At 36.6% G+C, this 26,358-nt stretch overlaps 1 protein-coding gene and 1 long non-coding RNA gene across 6 annotated transcripts in view; one reads left to right on the top strand and one right to left on the bottom strand.

The window, feature by feature from the left end:
• tmtc1 (transmembrane O-mannosyltransferase targeting cadherins 1) overlaps nt 1-26,358 on the bottom strand; it is a 314,969-nt gene that overhangs the window by 187,073 nt on the left and 101,538 nt on the right. For all 5 annotated transcript variants that reach the window (XM_065265568.2, XM_073815006.1, XM_073815028.1 and 2 more), the window contains 5 exons: nt 19,766-19,847; nt 19,138-19,241; nt 18,052-18,130; nt 17,857-17,967; nt 8,385-8,506 (listed from right to left, as the gene is read on the bottom strand). In XM_065265568.2, coding sequence (XP_065121640.1) covers nt 8,385-8,506; nt 17,857-17,967; nt 18,052-18,130; nt 19,138-19,241; nt 19,766-19,847 — 498 coding nt within the window. The remainder of the gene's footprint in view (nt 1-8,384; nt 8,507-17,856; nt 17,968-18,051; nt 18,131-19,137; nt 19,242-19,765; nt 19,848-26,358) is intronic.
• On the top strand, nt 5,942-22,033 carry LOC135746942 (uncharacterized). Its single transcript, XR_010531638.2, has 4 exons — nt 5,942-6,770; nt 17,863-17,954; nt 20,576-20,671; nt 21,768-22,033. It is a non-coding gene; the product is annotated as an uncharacterized lncRNA (long non-coding RNA).

Raw genomic sequence — 26,358 nt, 5'->3', positions numbered from 1 at the left:
CTTACTTTTTTCCTTACATCCTCGTAATTTCATGGAATGGGTTTAGCAAGGCGAAAGACTGGGGAAAAGACATTGACTTGTTTTACCTGCCTGTGTTGTTCAGGACATCAGACGTAGATATCCAGCTCCTCACGGACATTATAGCGGCTATAAAGAAACGGATGAAGCTCTGGATCAGCTATGAGTGGGAGTTGTTTACGTTTTTTAATAAAAAGTTAAAACTCACATTTGTTGTGGTTCGTGTTATAGTCCTTATTGTTGCTACATTAGAGTTTATAAAGAAACAGTGACTGCAATTTGAGGAAAGCATTCGTTTTTTAAAGTTTAGGTCTAAACTCTGTAACACACATAATATTTGGCTTTATTTTTAACCCAAATTATTTTGTAAAGTAAGTAATGACAGCTAAATCACAGTAACAGTAATCATTTCGCCTCCACAAGTCTATAATGTATAACTTTGGTGTACAAAAGACAGGGTTAGATGAAGAAATGTATTTTTTATTATTCAAAAAGGAAATATATTGTGCCACCAGTGGAAAGAACACATTAAAATAAACAAGGACATAATTTACATCTAAAAATGTCCTGCACAAAATAAAAACAAAGCAAAACATAATAATAATTATGTGTGTATATACACACACAGTATATAATAATATAAATATAAGAGTGGTGGCAGAATCTGATTAGGCACAGCACTAGAACTCAGGGAAGAGGTGATTGTTATTATTATTTTTAGAAAGTGTCAGTCTCAGAAGTGACTTTTGAAAGAAGTCGTGGCAGCCTCCTTTGATGGTTTAGGCACTGGTGCAATGTTGGGTGGCAGTGGGGAGGTTGGCACGTTGAACACAATGTTTGGATTGAGTCTTTTGTCAATGGCCTTCTGGATGAGTTCGTCTACAAACTGTGTGGTATGAAGCTTTTCTTCAAGACCCACTGCTTGGATCTCTTGCAGAACATTTGGTTGAACCGTGCTTCTCCTGTAAAGGGTAGAAAATTAGATTAGATTCAACTTTACTGTCATTATGCAGAGTACAAGTACAAAATTTGTGTCCAACCAGAACTGCAAAAAATATAGTGCAGTGTAGACAGTAGTGCTGTTTGTTTACAGAAGGTGGTTAGAGTAATTTAAACAAAATATAAATGTTTCAGTTTATTAGCTGTTACCTTGTAAGAGCAGAATAAATATGGATATGTAATATAAAGCATGTATGTATGTGCGATGTAGTAGCAGTAACCTAATAGTAGTATAAATAATATTGATTTATGCAGTGTATAAACAGAATATATTATAAGAAAAACACAATAAATATTCATATTCAGCAAGAACCATATAGATAAGATATGTACAGCTATGGGCAGTGTGGTACCATTGTAGTGCAGGAACTAACATTGGGGAGGTATTACAAAAGTGCGCTGTGAAAGACTTCCAGCGGCCCTGTGTGCAATTATATAAAGAGAAAGAAAGAAGGGATATAACAAATTAAAACATGATCATTAGGATTTGGAAAAACAATGAAGTGTACAAGCGCAACTTCTCACCAGTATGTTTGAACAGGGCCATCTTTTCCATGTCTCTCAGAAGTCTTTTATCAAGGACCAGCGATGACAGGTCTTGAAATGCCACAGGATGTCCTCCGTCATCATCTGTACACTCATGCTCATTACACACATGGTGTAGAATGGATTTCCACGGGAATTTCAGTACCTGCATGAAAATATGATTATTATCAATAAGTCTAGAAAAATCGTTTTTCCTAAAAATGAATCAAATAAGAATGAAAAGTCTTACCTCAACGTCCCCCTTACTGGTTGCACAGGAAAACCACATATGATTTAGGACAGACCTATAAAATATAATACAATTAGTAACTTTTAACCTTGCAAACCAATGTAAAGTCTCCCACATTACAAACAAACACTGACCTGGTCCATGCAAGGAGGATATCATTGTTCTTTTTCCCCCTTCTTCTGCATCTTCTTCTGGAAACCTGTGAGTAAATGCAGAACAATACTTTTGCATTACTTTCACCAAAATAACAGCAGAAGTTTGACTTTGCAGGTAGTTTTTGAATTTCACCACCGGATCAATAAAGTCTGAATATGAATATGCAAAGTAACTAAAGCTATAAAAATGATATGCAATACAGTAATATGCAATGATAAATTGCATATTACTATATTTTACAGTTTTACAGATAAAATGCAATGTTATTTACGTGTAGCATGCATAAATATTATTTAATTAATCATGTACATCTGGCAAATGTATCTGCAGTTATCTCAACCATCGAATAACTTTACAGTAACAGGCTTGCGTGCTTACGCAACTCCAGAAGTAGCTCGGTAGCTAACAGTTGTTTTATTTTGAGAACACCCAACTTATGTGTCATTATCTATCTAGCGTTACTTTGCTAACAACTGTATCACTATGTAAAGGCTACTGTGTGATCAGAAACGAGTATTAGCAAGAGTCTTACCTCAAACGTAGACGAATGCGTTTGATACCAGATGGCTCCGGCTGTTCGTCGTGTCTGTGAAGGTAAACATGAACGGAATTGCAGTGTCCTTTCGCGTGTTTTGCTTCATTCCGAGTACATTGGGTTCGATGTCTTCATGCTTGAAATGGAGACTGCAAACCCTCTGTTTTTCTTATTTTACCGCATCGTTGACATTGTCGACATTTTGCGTGGTTGATAGCCCGTAGCCATTGTTTACAACGTAGCAAACGATGAAAACTTACTGCTTGTCCTTTTCCCGGTTTTGGTTGAACATCCCGGTACAACGCAACTTATCATCATTTCGATGTGGAAAAGGTAGTATTTATAATAATATATCAACTAAATCGTCGCAGACGTGTCTGTAAAAGTTGTATTTAGTCTAGTTGAATCTCCCTCCCTCCCTCCTGCCGTCTCGAACCAGTAGGCGTGACTAGGGAGTGGCCTCGTAGAGCAGCGAAGCAATGCATTCTGGGACTTGGTGTTTTTCATCCACATAAGCAAAAAACACATTTTCTGGCTTTTCTCGGCCTAGAGGGCACCAATTTCTAAAATAACTTCACACTTCTACTACATAGGTGACCCAATTTAATAATGTATTCAAATTTAAATTGTCTGAAGTCGTCCTTTAAATCTTGTTAGCTTCATGCTAAATCATGCTAATCATGCTAGCATCATCTTAATCATGCTAGCATCATGCTAATAATGCTAGGATCATGCTAATTTCATGCTAAATTCATGCTAACTTCATGGTAATCATGTTAGCATCATGATAGCTTCATGCAAATTATGCTAGCTTCATGCTAATCATACTAACATCATGCTAGCTTTATGCTAATCATGATAACATCATGCTAGCTTCATGCTAATCATGCTAGCATCATGTTAGCTTCATGCTAATCATGCTAGCTTCATGCTAATCATGCTAGCATTATGATAGCTTCATGCTAATCATGCTAGCATCATGTTAGCTTCATGCTAACATCATGCTAACATCATGCTAATCATGCTAACATCATGCTAGCTTCATGCTAATCATGCTAACATCATGCTAGCTTAATGCTAATCATGCTAGCATCATGCTAGCTTAATGCTAATCATGCTAACATCATGCTAGCTTCATGCTAATCATGCTAGCATCATGCTAGCTTCATGCTAATCATGCTACCATCATGCTAGCTTCATGCTAATCATGCTAACATCATGCTAGCTTCATGCTAATCATGCTAGCTTCATGCTAATCATGCTAGCTTCATGTTAATCATGCTAGCTTCATGCTAATCATGCTAACGTCATGTTAGCTTCAATACTAATCATGTTAGCTTCATGCTAATCATGCTAACATCATGCTAGCTTCATGCTAATCATGCTAGCATCATTCTAGCTTCATGCTAATCATGCTAGCATCATTCTAGCTTCATGCTAATCATGCTAATATCATGCTAGCTTCATGCTAATCATGTTAGCATCATGCTAGCTTCAATGCTAATCATGTTAGCTTCATTTTAGTCATGCTAACATCATGCTAGCTTCATGCTAATCATGCTAGCATCATGCTAGCTTCATGCTAATCATGCTAGCATCATGTTAGCTTCATGCTAATCATGCTAGCATCATGCTAGCTTCATGCTAATCATGCTAGCATCATGCTAGCTTCATGCTAATCATGCTAGCTTCATGCTAGCTTCATGCTAATCATGGTAGCATCATGCTAGCTTCATGCTAATCATGCTAGCTTCATGCTAATCATGCTAGCTTCATGCTAGCTTCATGCTAATCATGCTAGCTTCATGCTAGCTTCATGCTAATCATGGTAGCATCATGCTAACTTCATGCTATTCATGCTAGCATCATGTTAGCTTCATGATAAATCATGTTAACTCATGCTACCTTCATATTTCATCATGATAACTTTTTTAAATCATGCTAGCTTCACACTAAAACATGTCAACAGCCAGGTAAACTACTAGACTAAATTTCTTTTACATTTCTGTCAATCAACTTTTTTGCATTTTCATGCACTGGTAATTCCTTGGGAATTGCATTTCTAGTTTGGATTGTGCTCTTATCCCAATCTCCTTTACATTTCCAGTCTTCTCCCTCTGCTTCAGGAAACACATATGTAAAAAGAAACACCCTCCCTTTCTCAGTCAACACTCAGTCTTATCAAACAGAATATATGAAGACTCATGTGGTGGTTTCACACACACTTTAACTGCTTCCCATACTTCTGAATCATGCAGTGCCTTTAGATTTTGGATTTGGATGGATAAGTAGCCACTAGCCAGTGCAAATCATGTTGCCGTGGTGTTGCAATGCGGTTGCGAGGGATTTTAAGTGGTTTCAGCCTGTTGCAATATGATAGGGGCTTAAGTGCATATAATAATCCTTGGATATTGCTTGAATCTGTTCTTCAAATGTAAGTTATGGGATTTGATTAAACCCTTAGGCGAAAACAACCATCACCTCTTTCTTGTGACATCAGGTCTATAGCACAAATCATACAGGGAATGTTACAAACCTCTGTTAAATATGTAAGATTTTATAGTTTCTAAAACTGAAAGGAAAAAACTCCCGCACACTATCATATACTTGCAATTTAAAAAAAATACGACCTAATTGTTGGTCTTTTTTCCTACACACCTATTCACTACAGGTGTGCGATGGAGTTTGTTCACTAAATAATTTTTTAAAACTAAAATAGTAAATCTAGCAAAATCTGCACAGATCATATTTTACACTAAAATAATAAGAAATTTTACATATAGAAAATGAAGTCTGTTAATAGCCATAATTACTCTTATGCAAATATGTAATGTAAAAATAATTATATGCCATATGAACTGTAAAACATCATACTAGCTAGCTAGTATTTGTTGTACTCTCTTAAAACTATCATGAAAATATCTGCATTATGCATTATACTGTATATTTATTTGACAGCAGAATAAAATAGGACTTGGGTGTAATAGTTAAAATGATGTTTTCTTTATCTGTTCTATAAACACCAAGAATATGAACCAGTGACCAAGAGTTCACATTCTCACATTCCATTCAACCTGTGTTGAATTCTGCTGTGTTGAATGTGTGTGATACTCTGTGTGTGTGTGTGTGTGTGTGTGTGTGTGTGTGTGTGTGTGTGTGTGTGTGTGTGTGTGTGTGTGTGTGTGTGTGTGTGTGTACCTGGTAATTATCATGTTGTGGGGACCAATTGTACCCACAAAGATAGGAATACCAGTATTTTTGTGACCTTGTGGGGACATTTTTACTTCCCCATGAGCAAACAAGCTTATAAATCAAACAGAATGATGTTTCTTGAAAATGTGAAGTAGCAAAAAGGTTTCTGTGATGGTTGGGGTTAGGGATTGGGGAAGGGAAGTGAATAGAATATACAGTTTGTACAGTATAAAACGCATTACGTCTATGGAATGTCCCCACAAAAAATTGAAACCAGAATGTGTGTGTTGGCCTCTCTGTTGCAGTGCAGTAATAATTTCATAACTACGAGTTCACGGGTGGGAAGTCACGGGTTTGACTGCCGTTCCAGTGCACTTTCACCGGTAGAAGGTTGTAAAAACACGAGTTACAGGCTGCCTGGAACGCATAGGGTCGTGAGTCGTGGTTTTGAAGTCGTAACTCACGGGTTTAAAAACCTGCCTGGAACGCACCATTAGCCTCAAATAAAATTAGTCACATGATGACGTATTGACCTTTTATTGGACAATCTCTTTAGGGAAAGCTCACAGCGCTAGCAACGCCCACACGTGCACGACACGGTGCGCAGTACAGGGAGGATCCCCCTCGAGCAGGCATTGAACTGAAGCGGTATGCTCGTTATATTATTATTATTTTACAAGAACAACGTGAGGAGAGCATGCACAGCTTTTGTTTATTGCTGTCTGTGTGTATTAACATCTCTAGAACGTTAGATGCAAACAGGGCTCTCAAGTCTCACGGCGTTCAGCCTTCACACGCCACACCTTGTATTTCTCACGCTGAAAATAAAACATTCTTCCCATATAAAAACAATGGATGAGGCAAAGGCAGGGACGTTCTCTGCCGGAAGTTCATACAGGTAGCTGTCTCGAGTTTTTAGGTGTGCTCAACTTCACGCAGCAATGCAAGAACCAAAACGCACATGACATCAAAGTACCTCGAGAAATATTCGGGAAATCATACGGAGGAGTTTGATTTCAAATCGCTCTCGCGCTGTTCTAATGTCATCCACTTGTCACGCGGAGTTTGTTGGAAGAGCAAGATCCGATGAATACGGTAAAAAAACTCTTAATTTTTGTATCACATTGAATTTACGATTCCTGGACTCGCCTTTGATAAAAGACAATGTGAGCTGATGTTGGGTAATATAGCCATACTCGTGCTAAATTATTAACTCAGTCAAAACCTCTCCAGCTTTGCAACCAGTTTTAGTTTACCTGAAAATAAAGAAAGTACTAGAGGCTTCATGAAATGAATGAAAGGAGAGATGAATGTCATTATTTTATTGCCCTGTCATCAAGGCATCAAAGTGTGCAAAAACACAACACAAACACGATTCAAAACTAAAATATCTAGGCTACTCTCTTTGTATACAAATTTCGAACAGGATTAGAATAGAATAGAATTATATTTTAAATATGACAACAAAAACACAAGCCTGTAAACGTAATAATATCTTAATGTCACAATGCAATATATAATATCATATAATTTCAAAACTGCATATACTGTGTTGACACACACAAACACTAAATGAAATGCACTGTAAGTCGTTTTGGATAAAAGCTGCTGCCAAATGCATAAATATATAGATATAAAACTCAGTCTATATAGATTTTTCTGTCTCACTCTATTTGCAAGGAAAATAAAGAAAAACGTTAGACTTATCATCTTTCTATTCTGTATTACTTTATTATTTGTTTCAGTTGTGTGCTTGCGTGTCGGCGAGCAAAGTGCCCTTTTTATTCTTTGAGCACCTGCCCCTCCAATGGTCTCTGCACGGCCCTGCTGTTAGTGCTGAAACATACACCCAGCATGCTGTTCATACACCCAACATGCATAAAGAGGAGCTGCCTAATTACTCTTAACTTATAGTATTCGAGAATGCCATGGTATGCGTGTTTACATGCAAGTCTGTGAGCGTGTTTGTCGGGTCACCGCTACACTCCATTCTAATGAGATACTTTTTAAACAACCTCTATTAAATAACATGCCTCATTGTTCAAATTACGGTTTAATCTGCAAATTTGAACACACTCAACATGAAAACACACACACACACACACACACATTCTGGTTTCCATGTTTTGTGGGGACATTCCATAGACGTAATGCATTTTATACCATACAAACTGTATATTCTATTCCCCTTACCTGCCCCATTCCCTAACCCCAACCATCACAAAAACCTTTCTTGTACCTTAGATTTTCAATAAACATCATCTTGTTTGATTTATAAGCTTGTTTCCTCATGGGGACATCAAAATGTCCCCACAAGGTCACAAAAACACTGGTATTCCTATCTTTATGGGGACAATTGGTCCCCACAACGTGATAATTACCAGGTACACACACACACACACACACACACCTAATAGATCCTGGGAAATACTGTCTAATGTGAAAAACTGAAATGTTTAAATGCATACTCGAAATGTGACCTCTGCATTTAAACCATCCCAGTAAGTAGTAAACACATGCACTGCGAATCTTGAACACATACACACACCAGGAGCAGTGGGAGCTACCCATACAACTCTTAGTTTACAAGCCCGACTCTCTGACCACAAGGCTACAACTTCCCCATCATAAAGGAAAACCGTTATTAACTGTCAATTATTCTCACACAGGGATAATAAATAAGGAGGGAGTAGGCACATACTGACAAACCTGGGCATGTAGAGAACTCTTTCCGCCACCACAAATCCCACACGGAAGAACAGATTACTGGCTGGGATGAAGGGAAAGACCAGGAAGAGGATGCCCACTAATACCTCCTTCCCTTCCATCTTCTATACAAAGAGACAAAACAGAATGATTATGAGAGAGATGCACACAGGCAGAGACAGTAGAGCTGGTCAAGCTGAATTTAAAGTCTTAAGTGGAATCCATTGTTTATTGTCGAACCAAAATGTAAACCATTCTGTGAAATCCAGGCTGAAGTCTCGTAATCTAATTTTAAAATGTTTGATTTCAATCATCGATTTGACTTTATTTCAATCTTTGACATGGCCTTTTTTAATATTACAGATATCAAAGTTATTTTTCACAGAATGTTCAGGATGGTTCTATGTAGAAAACAGTAAATCACAATAAATACTTAAGCTAGGTTTTCACAAACTAGGTGACAAATTTGGCCAACACTTTTACAAGGCTACAGTTCTTCCTTATCTACACTAGCATTGTCAAAGTCTGTATGGTTACAAATTGAGGCATTGTTATGATTTTATTAATGCGTAAGATGATTAAATATGACAGCTGAAGCATGGAGAATCAATACAGATATGAAACGGATATGCAAGACGAGGGATAAATGAAACCGCAACTGTATCGTGAATAGTCTGATAAAGCTGATAAAAAAAATAAACAGACAATAATACCGAAACTGGTCTCGTCTTGAAAATCCCATACACACAGATAGGATATAAATGTTTTAATATTGATTTCTGCCAAGCAATGCATTAGAAACATTAATTAACTTTAAATTTAAAACAAATGGGCAGATATTATGACTCCTGACGCATTCAATGAGAACCACACACATAAAAATAGATTAATAAAAGCGAGATAACATTTTGTTTAGCGTCACAAGACGCTGAGTGTGTATCTTGTGAGATATTAAGTCTAGTAAACATCTTGAAAAGTCATTAAGGTGAATCACTGACATGATCTAAATGAAGGCTGCAGCGCGTAAGTATTATTTATATGTATGAGCATTACTTAATGAGTTTTAAACAGGCGGGTTTCCTAAGACTATAATATTTTATAAGGGTTGTGTTATGGTTGGCATACACTGGCAGAGATATTAATCTCTAAACCTGGGTGGTCATTTGTTTAAACCCTTTTTATTATTTAATACAAACAAGAATGGAAAGTAATGTAAACACAAAGTGTTAAGAGAAGCTGTCAAACAATATTCACTTACCCAGAGCTTGAGTTATTCTGGGAAATACTTGAGGGTTAAAACTAGGTCATGTAGATAATAATGGCTTTCGCATTATGCTTTATGCCATTCGCCATCTGTCGCATGGCAGCACAAACAGAGGTCATCCGCTGCGTGATCCGAAATATCACCAGGCCAAACTCCATTCAGTGGCACTTACCCCTTTCATTTGTTTCTTCCCTTTGCTTCTTTTCTATCATTGTCTCTTCACATGTCTCACCTGTTCTAACAAAAGATACTGCTATGCTGTAGATACAGTACAGTCCTCGATAAAAAAAAATCAACCATGCTGTGATTTTTAAGATTTTTGTGAAATATATTTAGTACACTATGTCCCCCTTGACAATATGCACTGATACATAATTGCTTATTTGATGAATGTCTTAGAAATATTACAAATTCCTAAATATTTTCTATTCTTTTTACACCTTTAAGTATATTTAGAGTCCTTAAACTGCTTATTTCCCTGTTTTGGATTTTCCCTGGGGCCTCAGAACTTTGGACCTTGCGGATTAAACAAGATTATGCACTCCTATAATTAAAAATAAGGGACAATGCAAAACTCAAGTTGGACCTAAAGAGGGAATTTGTTCAGTTGTGCACTATTGATGAATATGTTAATCTGTGATCTGTTATCGCTATAAACAGACATTCGACAGAGCATTTGCACAAGTTCACATGTCTCGACTCAATCAGTTAAAGATGCAAGCACTTTACTGACATTGGCCTGTCAGATTGTGTCAGACATACATTATGAATTATTCTCAGATACAAAGATATTCTCTCTTTCGCTTTTTCTTCTTTCTTGCTTTCTCTGGGGTAAGTTAAATCAGCCACAGACACACTGCTTTTTGCTTCAAGCTCAAGGACGTGAATGAAGAAACACAAACAAGTTTTTAAAAGATCCCTGGAGGATTTCACCCCCACACCAGCAAACCACTAAAAGAGGATTCTGGGAACCGTCAAACACTGACTGATATGCCATTGTAGCGTCTCAAATGTTTTATGGGAACGTAGGACAGTGTGCAGGAATGTTATATTTTTTACAGGGTATTTAATGGTAAGAATTGTTATAAGCCATATGTAAATGGTCTATAAGGGATTGAATCAGGTAACACTGAGAAAAATAATTGCCTTTCTATCCATGAGTTGAATTTGAATTGAAATTAATTAAAATTAAAACACACAGCATGTTGAAATTACATTTTTATATATTGCATTTGAGCAATTCTATGCAAATGTTATTCTTACCATAAAAAAAGTTTTAAAGGGGCAATGAATTTGTCGATTTAATTTTTTTATACTGTTGTCTGAGGTCTACTTATGATGTTTGCGTGGTTTTACAATCAAAAACATCAAAAGCAATAAGTAATAGGCTATTTTGTAAAATGGTTCTGATGCTGTCTGGAGAAAAGCTTCGTTTGAAGGGGCGGGCCGCATTAAAGACCTGGACGTAAACGCCCACTGCTATGATTGGATAGCTTCATTCCCCATCATTACATGGGGGGAAATGTTTTATAAACATTAATTTGTAAAAATAGCAGCTGAACACAAATATGTTTGAGCCACAAAAGATTCTGGGTGCTAAAGATGATGCACATAAATGACAATATGTATAGTAAAGTAGAAACTAAACTTTAAACTCGACGTGACCAAATTACCGTGTACAACGCAGTAAGCGCGCATCGGAATCTTAACTGCAGTTGGTAAGTCCTTATCACTAACTTTGTATATTTCTATTGTGCTTGTGAGGTTGCTCTTAAATACACGTAATGTTACATACAGCAGTTATATGATAAAAAAAGCTTTGTTGAGTGTTGGACCTTTTAAGCGCAACTTGCCTAAATTACCGTATACGACACAGTAAGCAGGCATCAGAATCTAAATTGCACCTGGTTAAGTCCTTCTTTATCACTAACTTTGTATATTTCTATTGTTATATTACAGTCGTATTGTTAAGTGTTGCACCTTTATTAATCTTTTAATGTTTTTAGTAAATTAAAACAGTCAAATATACGTGTTTAGACACGGATGTTTCAACAGGCCATATCAAACGATCTCTTACTAAGCAATAGTAAAACATAGTAACTTAAATAAAGTAAAATGTTTTACTTACTGTGTATACTGTTGTGTCACTCCTGCTAGATAAGTAAGTGTCCCAATCCTCAGAGTTTTTTATAATTCTTTTATTGAAAGTGTTTTTACATTTTGTATTACCTGTTGGTTTGGAAATGCCACAGTTAAACAAAAGAGTTTGATTAGGAAAATTTTAAGTACAGCGAGTAAAATAATTGGTATCCCCTTAAAAGGCCTGGAACAAATTTACCAAAACAGATGCCTTAGTAAAGCGATAAAAATCACAGAGAACAGTAGGCATCCTCTGTTTATTAATTTCGAAACATTACCTTCAGGACGTAGATTTAGGATGCCAGCAATTTTTAAGAACAGATGGGAAAACTCCTTCCTGTCCCAGGCAGTTAAACTGTTAAATAAAGGTTACGGTGTAGGTGCCAACTGAGCGGGTCTCAGGGATGATTGCGTGTATTTTTATGTTTTTCTTTTATGTTGTATTATGTATAATGTTGTGCTATGTGGGTGCATGTGAAACACAAGCAACAAAATTTCCCCAAGGGGATAATAAAGTTCTAACTAACTAACTAGATTCAATATTAGTGGTGCTTTTAATCACAGTCTCTTTGCAAATCCAGCACCGACTTGTGGCTTCTTTACAAATTAATCCGCAGTACACAAAGTAAACAAACACTCCCCACACAAGCTGGAAATTCTTTAAAAACAAACTTTAACCACGCATTCCTAATGGTATCTTCAGAGTCTTCGCTATACAGTGGCTGTGTTTTTCAATAGACGGTTCTTCTACAACCGAACACTCCGTTTCCATGGGTAGTCATAACAGATCACCGCGTCAAAATAAAAGTCTCTCAGGAAAAATTTATTTAAAAGTCATTTTGGTAACATTTGGCAATCTTTAAAGACATGTTTACTGATTGTTGAGACATTGAATGGTTTGCTTTACCCCTGGCCCACACGTATGTCACACGAAGCTGTGGGTGGGGCTACAAAAGTGGTCATTGTATTTGGGTTTGGGATGGTGTTTCAATTCTACTCTGATGTCATATTTCAGCACATTCCTGAATCAACCATTTACCTTTTGTTTTGAAACTTGCAGGATGTTCATTTAAGTATGATGACCTCTTACAGTCGTGGCCAAAAATATTAGCACCTTTGGTAAATATGATCAAATAAGGCTGTGAAAATTCATCTGCATTGTTAATCCTTTTGATTTTTCATTAAAAAAATTCACAAAAATGTATTCTTTTATTGGATAATAAGAATTTAAAATGGGGGGAAATATGATTATGAAATAACACATTGTCCAAAATTATTAGCACCCTTTTATTCAATAATTTTTAAAACCTCCATTTGCCAGTTTAACAGGTCTAAATTTTCTCCTATAATGCCTGATGAGGTAAGAAATCACCTAACAAGAGATCAGAGACCATTCCTTCATCCAGAATCACTCCAGACCTTTTAGATTCCCAGCTACATGTTGTTGCTTCTCCTCTTCAGTTCACTCCTCTCATTTTCTGTGGGGTTCAGGTCAGAAGAGTGGAATGGCTTTAGCAGAAGCTTGGTTTTGAGCTCAGTGACCCATTTTTGTGTTGTTATTGAGGTTTGTGTTTTGGTTATTGTACACTTAGAGGATCCAAAAATGGCCCATTATAAGAATTCTAACAGAGTCAGTCACTTACGGATTTTTTTGATAGAATCCATGATGCCATGTATTTTAACAAGATGTCCAGAACCTCCAGCAGAAATATAGGGCCCACAACATCAAAAACACAGCAGTATATTTCATTGTACACATGGGGTACTTTTTTTCTCTGTGTTTACCAAACCCATCTTGAGTGTTTGCTGCTAAAAGCTCATTTTTTAGTTTCATCTGACCATAGAAGCCATTCCCATTTAAAGTTCTAGTCATGACTGATAACTGAATATGCTTTAGTTTGTTTTTGAATGAGCTAGGAGAATTTTTCTTGTAACCCTCCCAAACAACATGTGTTGATGTAGGTTCTGTTTGACAATTTTTTAAAAGGTTTTCTGAACCAGAGGCTCAACAATTTTCTGCAATTCTTCAGCTGTGACCCTATGAGAGTCTTTAGCTACTCAAACTCTCCTTCTCACCGCACATTAGGACGATATAGACATAGGTTCTCTTTCAGGCAGTTTTGTAACATTTTCTGATGGTTGGAAATTCTTAATTATTGCCCTGATGATGGAAATGCTCATTTTCACTGCTCTAGCTCTTTTCTTAAAGCCACTTCACCAATTTGTGAAGATCAATTATCTTTTGCTGCACATCAGAAATATATTCTTTGGTTTTTCTCATTGTGATGGATGATTAAGGGAATTTAGGCTTCCTCTCCTCTTTATATTTTTGTGAAACAGAAGCCAGAGCTGAATGATTTTGTGTTTACAATCATGCTGGAGTTCTGAAAATTGTGAAAATGAATGGGAATATACTTCAGAGATATTTTACCAGTAAGAATTTCTAGGGGTGCTAATAATTGTGTCCAACGAGTATTTGAGAAAAACATTGATTTCATAATGATATTTCCCCTCCATTTTAAATTCCTATTATCCAATGAAAGGATACATTTTTGTGAATTTTTAAAATAAAAAATCAAAAGGATTAACAATGCAGATTAATTTTTTACAGCCTTATTTGATCATATTTACCAAGGGTGCTAATATTTTTGGCCACAACTGTATATAACAAATTATCAAGTTAAAATTGATTGTTTGATTCACCGCTCCTTTAACTAAATATTTTTTACCATACCGATATCTCAGATGTCAATATTTGATGGCCACATTAAAACATGTTTCACTTATCTAAAACAGAAAACAGATGCATAGACAGATTTTTTTATGTCTAAACTCTATCATTAGAGATTTATGAAAACAAACAGATGGTTAAATAACAGATGGTTAAATATATAGGTAATAAAAACAGTATCTAATTAATTATATTTAAATTTTTGACTGCAAATGTCACATACATAATGTTGGAATTGCTCATTTCAAACAAGCATTATCATCTAAATTTGTAAAAAATGACAACATGACAACATTCAATTCTAAATTCACAACCCACACAGAAATCTGATACACTGAAATATACATATAAAACACATTTATATAAGGAAATGTATCATATTTGTATATGGTAGTACAGTGTTTTTGCATCCTGCTTTTAAAAGTCAAATTCAAAGCCATTCGCTGTCTAAAACTGCAGCGGGCAAATGTGCTTCACAAAATTGCAAGATTGAGACAAACGGAGCAGAAATAAAACCCTGATGAACTGAAAAATGTTGTCAGGCTCAATGTGTAACCTGTGTAAGAATTGTGTTCATTAGCTCATGGCAAACATCTGCATCATGCCAACTGCACATTATGGCTACGTTCATACTGCAGGGCTTAATGCTCAATTCCGATTTTTTGAAAAAATTAGATTTTTTTGCAAGGCCGTTTACATTTCCAATTAAATGCGACCTTTTGTGATCTCCTGTGTGAACGTGAAATGACCCAGAAGTGACCCGCATGCGCATAAGAGTACTCAACGGTCAAGGACGTCACTTGTAAGCTAATGTTAAACATGGATGTCAACAACGGTGTAGTCAACAGCGGAGCTCTTTTGCAATATTAAAGTTATTTTCCCAACGGAGCCAGCACAATTACAATCTTCTAGGGGTGTCCTCGACTAAGGTTTTACATATTCGAATCAGAATTGTAGTAGTCGACCGATAGTAAAATCATATGGTTGTGTGCGTGGGTTGGGAGGGGGCCAGACCAGGTACAAACTGGCAACTTTTATTTTCTTTCACAAGCAGCACAGAAACAGCTTTCTGATAAAGTGACCAAAACTGTCTTTCAAGTAATAAACGAAGACAAAACTGACGATGCATTTATATATTTTTTAAGGTCAAATGGAAGGCAACACTTTACATACATTTTGATAACTAAACCTAAAAAAATAATAAAGGTGATCCTGCCTTGGAAACTCCGGCTACAATTCAGTGTTTTTATTTAATTTGGAGATAGCGCGTCAAAGCAGTCATGACCAAAAAAAAACGACAAATGAGAAATGACAAATAATTTGTGATTGTGACTGTAAATGATAAAAACTAATCTTTATATACAATTCATTAAACGTTAATTTATAACAAGAAAAACACTGAAATTAATGATTTTATAGACACTACGCATTATTATTTAGCACATAAATACCTGCTTGCTTGATTTGACTTTGATCATCCTTGTATTAACTTTAGATACAGAAAGACCGGATGATATTATTTATTTCAGGAATCTCTTTGCTATCATTTGAAAGTGAACACCGACCCACCATAATATTAAATCACAAGAAAGACATTTGTGTCAGGCAGAAATAGGTTCGGTGCAGATACTAGTTTCCGTTTCATCACCTAAAAAAAAACGGCTTACCTGTTTTGACAAGAAAACCACTATGTTTTAAATACATTTTAAAAACTTATACTCGTCGAAAAACTTCCATTTTTTAATGTTTAGTTTGATGAACTCCTAAATATGAGAGCACCTAGCCCGTTCGGCTAAATTACATGCGCAAGCATGGCCAGCACGCAATAACGCAACATCGATACAAAGAAAAGCAATCAAAAATGTACTGACTTAAATTAGATCAGAATTTACGTTTATAATAAATACATTTTTTTAATAAAATAAGGTCAGAAGTAACAAAGTGCAGAACAAATGTGCAAAATGCCTCAAGTGCACGGAAACAAAACACAAGCCAAATAGATAAATCAGATAACCCAGAGTGATTTATAAATAAAAAAAGTAAAGAAATTATTAAAAGAACGAAAGTATAGTCAGAATTGCCAGCTTTGTCTTTTAATGTAGAAACAAAGAGGCAATGGTTTATAAACATAGAAACCTCTTATGGACGTGTAGACCGGTCACAGGGGTTGTTGGATTTAAAAACGCATTTTAAAAAATATTTATTGAAAAATAAAAAAGAGAGGTCCCGCACACTATCCACTTGCAAAAATAGAAATAATTATTTAATTATTAATTATTTTTATTTTTGCAAGTGGATAGTGTGCGGGACCTCTCTTTTTCTATTTTTCTATTTTGGACTTTCGAGTCCTGCTCTCCTACGCACCTATCGCACACAGGTGTGCGACATTTATATGATTAAAAAATATTTATTGAAAGCTGCTACTTCACATATTATTTGCAGCATTATAATAATATGCTATATATTAATACAGGGGTTTTCAAACTGGGGGCCGCGAGATGGTGCCAGGGGGGCCCCAGTTTTATGACATTTTATGAAATACATTAATTTATCATGAATTCTGTGTAATTAAACCTAAAAAAATAAGGCTACTAACCAAAAGCACTACTTTTTTATATAATTTAATGTTTTTTTTTTAAATGTTGAGTTTTAGAACAGTTTTTTGTCACAAATTTTCTTTGGGGGGCCGCAAAGGAATGCACTGTACACAAGGGGGGCCACACACTGATAAAGTTTGGGAACCACTGTATTAATATATTGGGAGAAAGCTGTTATATGTGAAATCATATAACGTGTGCACCCATACGGCCAAAATTTAATGATGTGGAGCAGTGTTAGCAACGTCCGCCATGGTTGTTGTTTATCTTATCGTTCTTGCCTACTTCAATGCAGAATTATGACGTTTGTAGCGTATCAATGACGTACGGGTCGGATCCATGTGGCTTGGCCGTTCATACGGAGGTCGCATTTCAAAAGATCGGATACGTATCGGATTCAGGACCACATACACAAGTGGCCTGGGTCACATTTGAAAAGATCGGATCTGTGTCGTTCAGACTGTCATGAAAAGATCAGATACAGGTCGCATAGGGGCAAAAAAAAACGGAATTGGGTCGTTTCAGCCTGCAATGTGAACGTAGCCTAATAATTCACACAACCGCTTCCAGTTTGCACAGGTTGCTATGGCGATAATTAGTCAAGTTCTGGGTTTGAAGCGCACAGTAGGAAAGCGGATAGAGCAGCGGGGTGTGACATGTGCTTTTAGCTCAATAAAACAGTGAAAGGTATGTTTGTGTGTGTCTGTTATGACAGAATGAGTGTGTAAATGTGTGTGTGCTTACCTGCAGATGTGTAACACAGGACACGCTCAACACCAGCATGACCAGAGCCAGAAGCAATGATGCAATGTTACGTCCATCCCACAGAGATTCTACTAAAGGTATACTTCCCACCTGTAATTTGCAACACATATCAAACGCTGTGATCGCTGCATGGATTTGTGTGGCTCTGTGTGCATTTTATGTGATGCAATTTACCTGCCAGTCATAGCAAAGTACTATGGGCGCCAGTAAGAGCCAGGCGTTGAAGGTGAGAAGATAGCAATACGTGAGAAACCTGAAAAGACACAGAAAGGCCATGCTATGTAATATTAATATGAATACTAGATATTTGTATGTTTGGGGGATTTGAACAAACCCTGTAATGTACGTTTTAGAATTTATTCCCACCTTTTATCACTTTGTTCACTTGTTCACATTTAATAAATCATTTTCAGTTTATTCCCGTGTCTGTCTCCTGCCTTCCAAACACACACACACCCAAAAAGGAAAAGTTTTCCAAATAAAATGTTACATCCCTCACCCTAGACAGCCTTGGGTCGTAACAACCACCATTGAAGCTGTGCAAAAAATCGTCTGCGGTTTCGTGATTAGTGGTAAATCACCATCAGCTGCTGTCAGATGGAGCGGCATTTACAACACAGAGCCGTAGTTCACCAAGAAGCTATGCAAAATCGCATAGATTATCGGAGTCGATTTTCCTTGATTATGAACACGATTTTTCCTAGCTTCTCTGTGAACTACGGCTCTGTGTAGTAAATGCCGCAACATCTGAAAGTGGATGGTGATTTAATACTAATCAAGAAACCGGCTTTACTGATGAAACACGCATGAGAATCGCAAGCGATTTTTTTTGCACAGCCCCAACCACCATTACATTACAAATTCTGATTTAAACACACATTTACAGATCTAGATAGGCTTACATATCAAAAAGAAAATGACTGTTTGCTCAATCCTATTACCAGTCATACCATTGTGAATATAAATGATATCCAGTTCACACACATTAAATATGTAATAAAAAATGTATAGAAGGCATAAACGTACAGACACTAGCACACATACTGCAAATGCATCACCAACAGTTTAGCCAGTTGTTTATGTATAACAGATAATGGATTGAGGCTTTACTGCTTTTGTGTTAAATTCCTCAACATTATCAAAGCTGTTATAGTCTATATACAATCTTCAATAAGTGAAAATATATTTCTCTGCATTATTATAAAGATGAGAAAAAAATATATATTTATATATATATATATATATAATAGTTAGACTGACCTTGTGAGCAGGTGCGGAGAAAAAGAGGCTGGATTGTCTTGCTCTGAAAACAGTGGCATAGAGCCACCCATCAACCATAAGCGAACAGACATGATGATTATGACCTACAGGACATACAGTCAAATACCTTGTGAATTTATAGCAGATGAGGTCATTGCAGCCTAATAGAAATGGGACTAGGCTGCTAACCAAAAGGTTCTAAGTTCAATCAGAAGTAAGAGCCATTTCATTATCTCTAAAAGCCACACTGCCCATGGGAAAATGGGTTTAGACTCGTGGGACTGTTCTTTTAAAGATGTGTTTTGTCTTGCTTTAACCCAGATGCACATTCAATATGTGATCAAATCCTACAGATTTGGTCAATGGAACTTGGTCATTGGACACTCAAAGTCCCTATTTAATGTTTTACTTTCTTGGGTTTACATATTTCATATTTTTTTTTTTTTTACATATTTTTTACATAAGTTTAAGCCTATTCTCCCCTTAGTACATCTGTGTTTTTTTTTTGGCAATTTTTCAAAAGAGAAACCCTGTACATTTTAAACGAGTATGTCTGGTAAAAGTTTATTCTGTCAACTTTTACATTACTAAATGCAGGCATTTGGAGGGGGAAAACATGGCTACTTACATGTAATGAGATGACACAGACACGCTTGATGAATGGGGAGGAATTTCTTACGAGCTCCTTTAACCTGGAGTGTGACAGGTGCCTAAAACAAAGCAAAACAAGACGTGACAACCATTAATCGACTCCATAACTCAATCAGTCAAATTCAATTTGATTCATTAGAGACTTAATTACAATTATAATAACTATTATCAAACTACTGTGGTTTGTGGGAATATCAATATGTTTATAGCTTCCTCTTATACAGAACTTCAATCAAAATCATTGGCATGCAAAAAGCATAATAATTACAAATGGCAGTATTTCTATTTAAACCGCGTACAGTGAATTTTAGAAACGGGTGAAAATGAATATAAAGGGGGTGGAGCTGAGGCTGATTGATTTGGTAAAGCGCAGAGGAGCCTTCTACTTAATGGCTGTGTGTGCGTGCATCAGTCCCTTTCACAGTGAATTGTACTCCAGGGATCTGTAAACGTGCTCAAATGCAATATCGTATAAAAAAAGCCAGCCTCCCTCCTCGCCTTCTCTTTCCTTTATTGCTATATCTGCTTTCCTGTTTAATGATGTTTTTGTCTCTTTCTCACTGAAAGAAGAGGAGAACGGAACACGTAGTGTGGTAGAGTGGTTTATGAACAGTGAACACTTGATGAATAATTGATTAAAGTCAATAAGAACCCTAATTGTACCCTGTTTAACTTTCTTAATTCACAAAGCAGGTCTTGTTCTGCATGATACACCAGTGTACATTAATCCCCAGGAAACCATGTCTTTAAAATGTAATAACATCCTGTGTCTCAATTTCAATTTCAGATGACATCACCAGGGCCACTTATGTTTCAACCAATGGGTGTCAGAGAGGGGGGCAACTTTGGCTATATTTGTGCATGGAATTTAAACATAATGAAGGTAAATGGGTTGCAAACATCTTTTTATTCTGACAATTACAAAATATGTCCTTAAACATTTACATCTCTGACTAAGCACACAACTAGACCCCTAAAGGGGTGGTCACACTAGACTTTGAGCAGGCACATATTTCATAAGTCAGAGTTTAACGGAGCCGGTTGGTTGTTGTGATACTTGTCTTGCCCCTCCTCCACTGTGATTGGACAGCTGTGTGAGAACTGACATTGATGAGCGGAGCTTTTTACTCAAAGTTTAATCTCCTTCAACTCTTGACGCTCAGCGCCGATTTTCAGCGCAGAAAAAACGCTAGCAGATGGCTTGAAAAACGGTAAGCTTCCATTGGAAACAATTTAAAACATGTGCGGGCGTAAAGGCTTTGGTGTGCACGCCCCCTTAGAATTACTAAACGTGGCAAATTAGTGAAAAAGCGCAATTCCCAAAAAGTGCGGATGGGAGGGGAATATCTGCAGGTTGTTTACTAAGAAAGTGCAAATTAAATAACAAAGGCACAACAGCTAAGTTTTTTTCACAACACTTGAATTCAGCACCACAGACATCTCAGCTTGTACCCGCTAGGGTATCTCAAGGGTTACAAGAAGTTTTGAAACGTCTGGTATTGTGTGATTTCTTCTAGTGACTCCTATTTTATTACAAAAAATTACAGCCACTTTGACTTGATATTTGAATGTTAGCCATTTATGCAGATAAACATTTTAAACATTTTGTTAGTAAGTCAGGCACTACAAAATATTTGGATGCCCATATATATTACACTAATGAAGAGATATAAGACCAAAAACAAGAGTCACCTTATTGAATTTAACAATAACAGAACCCACAAGAGACCCTTCACCCCCTTTCTACACACACACAGCACACAAAAGGGCAGCATGTCTGCAGACATTACGTCAACCATCAGTCATTGCACTGTGTGTGTGTGTGTGTGTGTGTGTGTGTGTGTGTGTGTGTGTGTGTGTGTGTGTGTGTGTGTGTGTGTGTGTGTGTGTGTGTGTGTGTGTGTGTGTGTGTGTGTGTGTGTGTGTGTGTGTGTGTGTGTGTGTGTGTGTGTGTGTGTGTGTGTGTGTGTCATCCACAGGGTCACAGGGAGCAGCAAAGGTTTATAGGTACTCTTGAAAATCAAATAAAGCTGTACAGCCTCTCGTTCCCCTGAGGATGCAGAGAGAGAGAAAATCTTCCCTTTGCTTTTCTTCAAGGTTGTGCGGTGTTATTATTCATACCAGAAATCCGCATTCAATGTCACTCTATTCGTCACAATGTATGTTTCTGATGTAACTTCCATATTCTCTAAAATAAATATTTCACCCAAAAATGAACACTTTGTCATTATTTACTCTCATGCAATTTACCCTAATGTCTTTCTTTGTACTTCAGAACCCAAATGCAGATTTTTTTCAAAAGTGTTGTTTTGTGTTTTCTGGTTTCTAGTCACCATCTGCTCCAACAGTAACCAGAAAACCCCTCAAGCTTCAAAAGGACCAAAAATTTTAAATAAATCTCTCACATTTTAAATAAATAAAAATAAATAAAATAATTTTAAAAAAGGTTTGCAAAGTGCTGAACAGGGATAGTGCAATCAAAACACACATATAAACACATGTAGATATGAACAGTTTGAGTAAGGTTAGCAAGCGATACAGGCTCAAACTGGTTGAGGACAGCAGAGTAAGTACTAACTATGAAAGGGTCTAGAGCAGGGGATACAATATGAGCTCTAATATTGGAAACCTTGTCTAAGAAAAAGTTTAGAAAGTTTTCACAAACTTCAACCAAAGCTTCCAAACTAGAGGACTGTGGAGGATTTAATAGAGCATCAATGGTTTTAAAAAGAACCCGGGGTTTATTACAATTTACGGAGATAATATCAGAAAAATATTTTATTTTCTTATCTTTAACAGTTTTCTGATATATTTTAATGCTGTCTTTAAGAATTTCAAATGATACATGAAGCTTGTTCTTTTTCCATCTATGCTCAGCTTTCCTGTACATTCGTCTGGCTTCAAGAGTAACATCATAGAGCCAAGGCTCCGATTTAGATTTGAGGCACCTAAGCTTTTGAGGAGCAACAGAGTTTAAAATATCAGCACAGTCAGAAGGAAATGACTGAAGAAGTTGCCAGACTGAATTGTACTCATAAAAGCAGAATTAAATTGAGCAGCAGTGGAGGGCTTTAACACTCAACACAAGCGTATGGGAGCAGACACTTTGAGCCTAGTAGATACCAGCATAAAATCAAATAGGACAGGCATGTGATCAGAAAAAACAGCATCTTGTACTTGGATATTAGAGATACACAACCCATAAGATAAAAGGTCTAACGTATGGCCACATTTCTGTGTTGGTCCAAACACATGTTGTGAAAAGTTAAACGCATCTATAATATCCAACAAGTCTCTAGCAAGTGGTTTTGCAAGACAACAGACATGAACGTTAAAATCACCAACAATTAAAATCCTGTCTTGCTCTGTCACAATACAAGCCAGAAATCAGTAAAATCTTGTATACAATTTTTGTTGAATTTAGGCGGACGGTAAATTACAGCACAAAGTATCGGATTTGACCGGCCTAACACACAAAAACTGAGTTCAAAGGAGAAAAAAGGAAGGAGATGACAAGGACTTACATATCAAACTTAAAAACTATCGCTATTCCTCCACCACGTCCAGTAAGCCTAGGAGAATTAAAAAATTTACAGTTTGGCGGTGAAAGCTCAATAAGAGCATCGGACTCACCAGCACATATCCATGTTTCCGTTAAAAAGAGTAAAAGTCCTGAAGACATTTACTCTATTCCTTTCTGTATGTGGATATCGCTGTTGTTTCAGTTTTTACACTTTATTTTAAAGTAAAGATCCTAAGACCCAACAAACCCTTTTGTATGCCTTAAGGACACTTAAAATATACGGCACTAGTTGAGTAGAGTTACAGTACTTCTTTAAAACGTTTAGATCCTTTAAAAGCTTGAAGAGGCGGTCATCATCCAATCGCAAAGTAACTGAAAACCCAAAACACAATTTAAAAAAAATCTGCGTTCAGGTTCTAAAGAACAAAGAAAGATTTTGGGGGGTCAGACATTATGAGTGTGAGTAATGTTGGACTTTAAGGCGTCCATTTGCATGTTCATAATTTAGAGGAAAGGCAAAGGATACGAATATCTAAGTTCAAATATTTATTGATCAGATATGAAAAAGTTTAACAGCGCGCTGGATCGTTTCAAGGCCACAAGCGGCAAGCAACGAATGCACAGCATTTTAGAAAACATTTATTTAAAGAGTATATGACGTCGTCTTTCTTCTTAAAGTCTCCACCCACAAAGGCTGCTCTCCCTCGTGAATCTGACTCCTTTACCACACCCAATTTCAGCCTGTAGGCAAAGATGGACACACATAGACAAAGAAAAAACAAACTGTTCTCCTCTCACCCCTGGGAGCCCTGCAGTTCCCCTCTAGTACTCCTCCAATTCACATAGCATTTTATAATGCTTTCTTAAAAACAAATCATTAATAAAACATTCATTTATAAAAAAACATAAGCTGTAAGATGAAAGTGATTATTATGTAAAACATATTTCAATACCATGACATCATTTCATTATTTGTAAAATTGGTTATATGAATAGGGCACACATTAACTTCTTTAGATAGATAAACACATATTAAATCTTTTACTGCAATACTACTTCTAAGGAAACACTTTAATCATTATTAAAACCCATCTGTTAGGAAAGAAAACAGACACACAGGATATTCTGTTCTTCAAGGTTGAGCTGCCCTGCCCCCATTATGTTATTCTGTATGCAACCTTCATTTCATTGGTTAATACACATTTATCAAAGACAACATCTTATATTTATTACATCAATTATTCAATGATTAATACTGATTAAGTAAGAAATACATTGCATATTTCATCCTGTGAACATTAAGGCATTAGTTAATGACATAGTCGCCTGTTTGCTTTCCCCCTCAGGCCTCTCTCTTATCTTGATCGATACCAGTCGTAAATTCCTAAATTCCTCCTTGCAGCACACACACAAAAACTGGTAACTCTCCACTCTCAAACATAAACACCTAATTTCTACATAATAGCTCAGTGCATATATAAAACACACAATGTTTATAGAATAAAATGATTAATTAAAGAAATATAACATGGAACAAAATCAATTTCCACAGTCCTTATTTGGACATCTTTGTAACTTTAACACTTTTAGCAATCAGCATGAAATGTAGGCAGTAAATATGTAAAACATAATTATTCAACAACACAACAGTACTCCATTGTTCATGAATTGGTTAAATGCATTCATTAGTTAAACATACTAATTTTCACTTTCTCTAAATATAACATAGTTATAAAGCAAACAACTTGTTTATTGAAACCATCTGTTCTGCGTGTTTTCTCTTCAGGGCTTTGTTATCAGCGTTTGCTGGTCTCTCCCCCAACCGAAACCACAGCCTCTCAACTTTACACACAGACATTTACTCACATATCTCAGCACAGAAAGCACAACGGCACACATCAACTACAACATGTCATACCGACCAACAAAACAACATAAAAATCCCACAATTCCCTCTCTTGACCTCTGAAAGAGGTCACACATTTTCTTCTTCCTCCTCGTCCAGGTTCTGTAGGCCTAATAGGGGCATGCTATATGGGGGTGGACTATTCTCTTTTCTCTATTGCAGACACTATCAGTCTATTACACAGGGATCTCCATTGTTTATGCCAAATATTATGGTGACTATAATTGCAGTTATACCTCCTAGGGCCACAGAACCTTCCAATTTCCATATAGCTTCATCTCTGTGGAAAAAATACACTTATGCCTATTGGCTAATACTCAAATAACAATCGTAAATTCAGAAAGGAAAAGAAAAATTAAATATGAAATTAATACTGTAGAATTGTATAAGAAACTTAAGAAATTCAAAGATCAAAATTCAAAGGTCAATATGGTATGTAGGTTATAATGAATATATGGTAATTGTGATATTCAGGTCTCTAAACCCTTCTGTCAGGATTTCCAGCACTTTGTGGAAATCCAATTTATCTAAGCCACACCCCAGCCGGGGAGTGGATACACTTGTTATGTTTTCTTTCTCACACCACTCTCTCAAACGTCTGAGGCTGTGGGTAAAATTCTCATATGTTGGTAAATCAGTACAATTTTGTTTTATTATTAAATGAAAAATCAATCTGCCGTCGTCCTCATGGGTAACTGCACATTCACCTGTGTGTTTGTTTTGACTTACAACCTTTTGTGTACCGTACTTTGCTTTGAACTGTACGGCTATACCTGCTCCGTAGGCACAATCTGTGCTCACATAGTGTGCTAGGGGTTCTGTTACTGGGCTGGAAAAAATGTCACCTTTTTTATGCACAATTTTACAGAGTGTTTGTTGACTTTGTTGTTGGTGTTGTGTGAGTGTTACCACTGATGTGTTACCACTTCCTGTTTGTCTTCTCTGTATTCCAGCTGATTCACTTTCACTTTCAACACTCTCCCTCTCTTGGACCTGAGTCCTCAGGTCCACACCTATGACTGTTAGAAACCCAATCATCATTTTTAACAGCTGGGTCGTTCTCACAATTTCGTTGTGTGGTAGCCTGTCAGGAAAAATGTTTAATCATAGCAGTTAGTCTGTAGAAATAAACATCATTAGT

This window comes from Paramisgurnus dabryanus, chromosome 1, assembly GCF_030506205.2.
Source record: "Paramisgurnus dabryanus chromosome 1, PD_genome_1.1, whole genome shotgun sequence".
Lineage (NCBI taxonomy): Eukaryota > Metazoa > Chordata > Actinopteri > Cypriniformes > Cobitidae > Paramisgurnus > Paramisgurnus dabryanus.
This window is presented reverse-complemented; position numbering and strand designations above follow the sequence as displayed.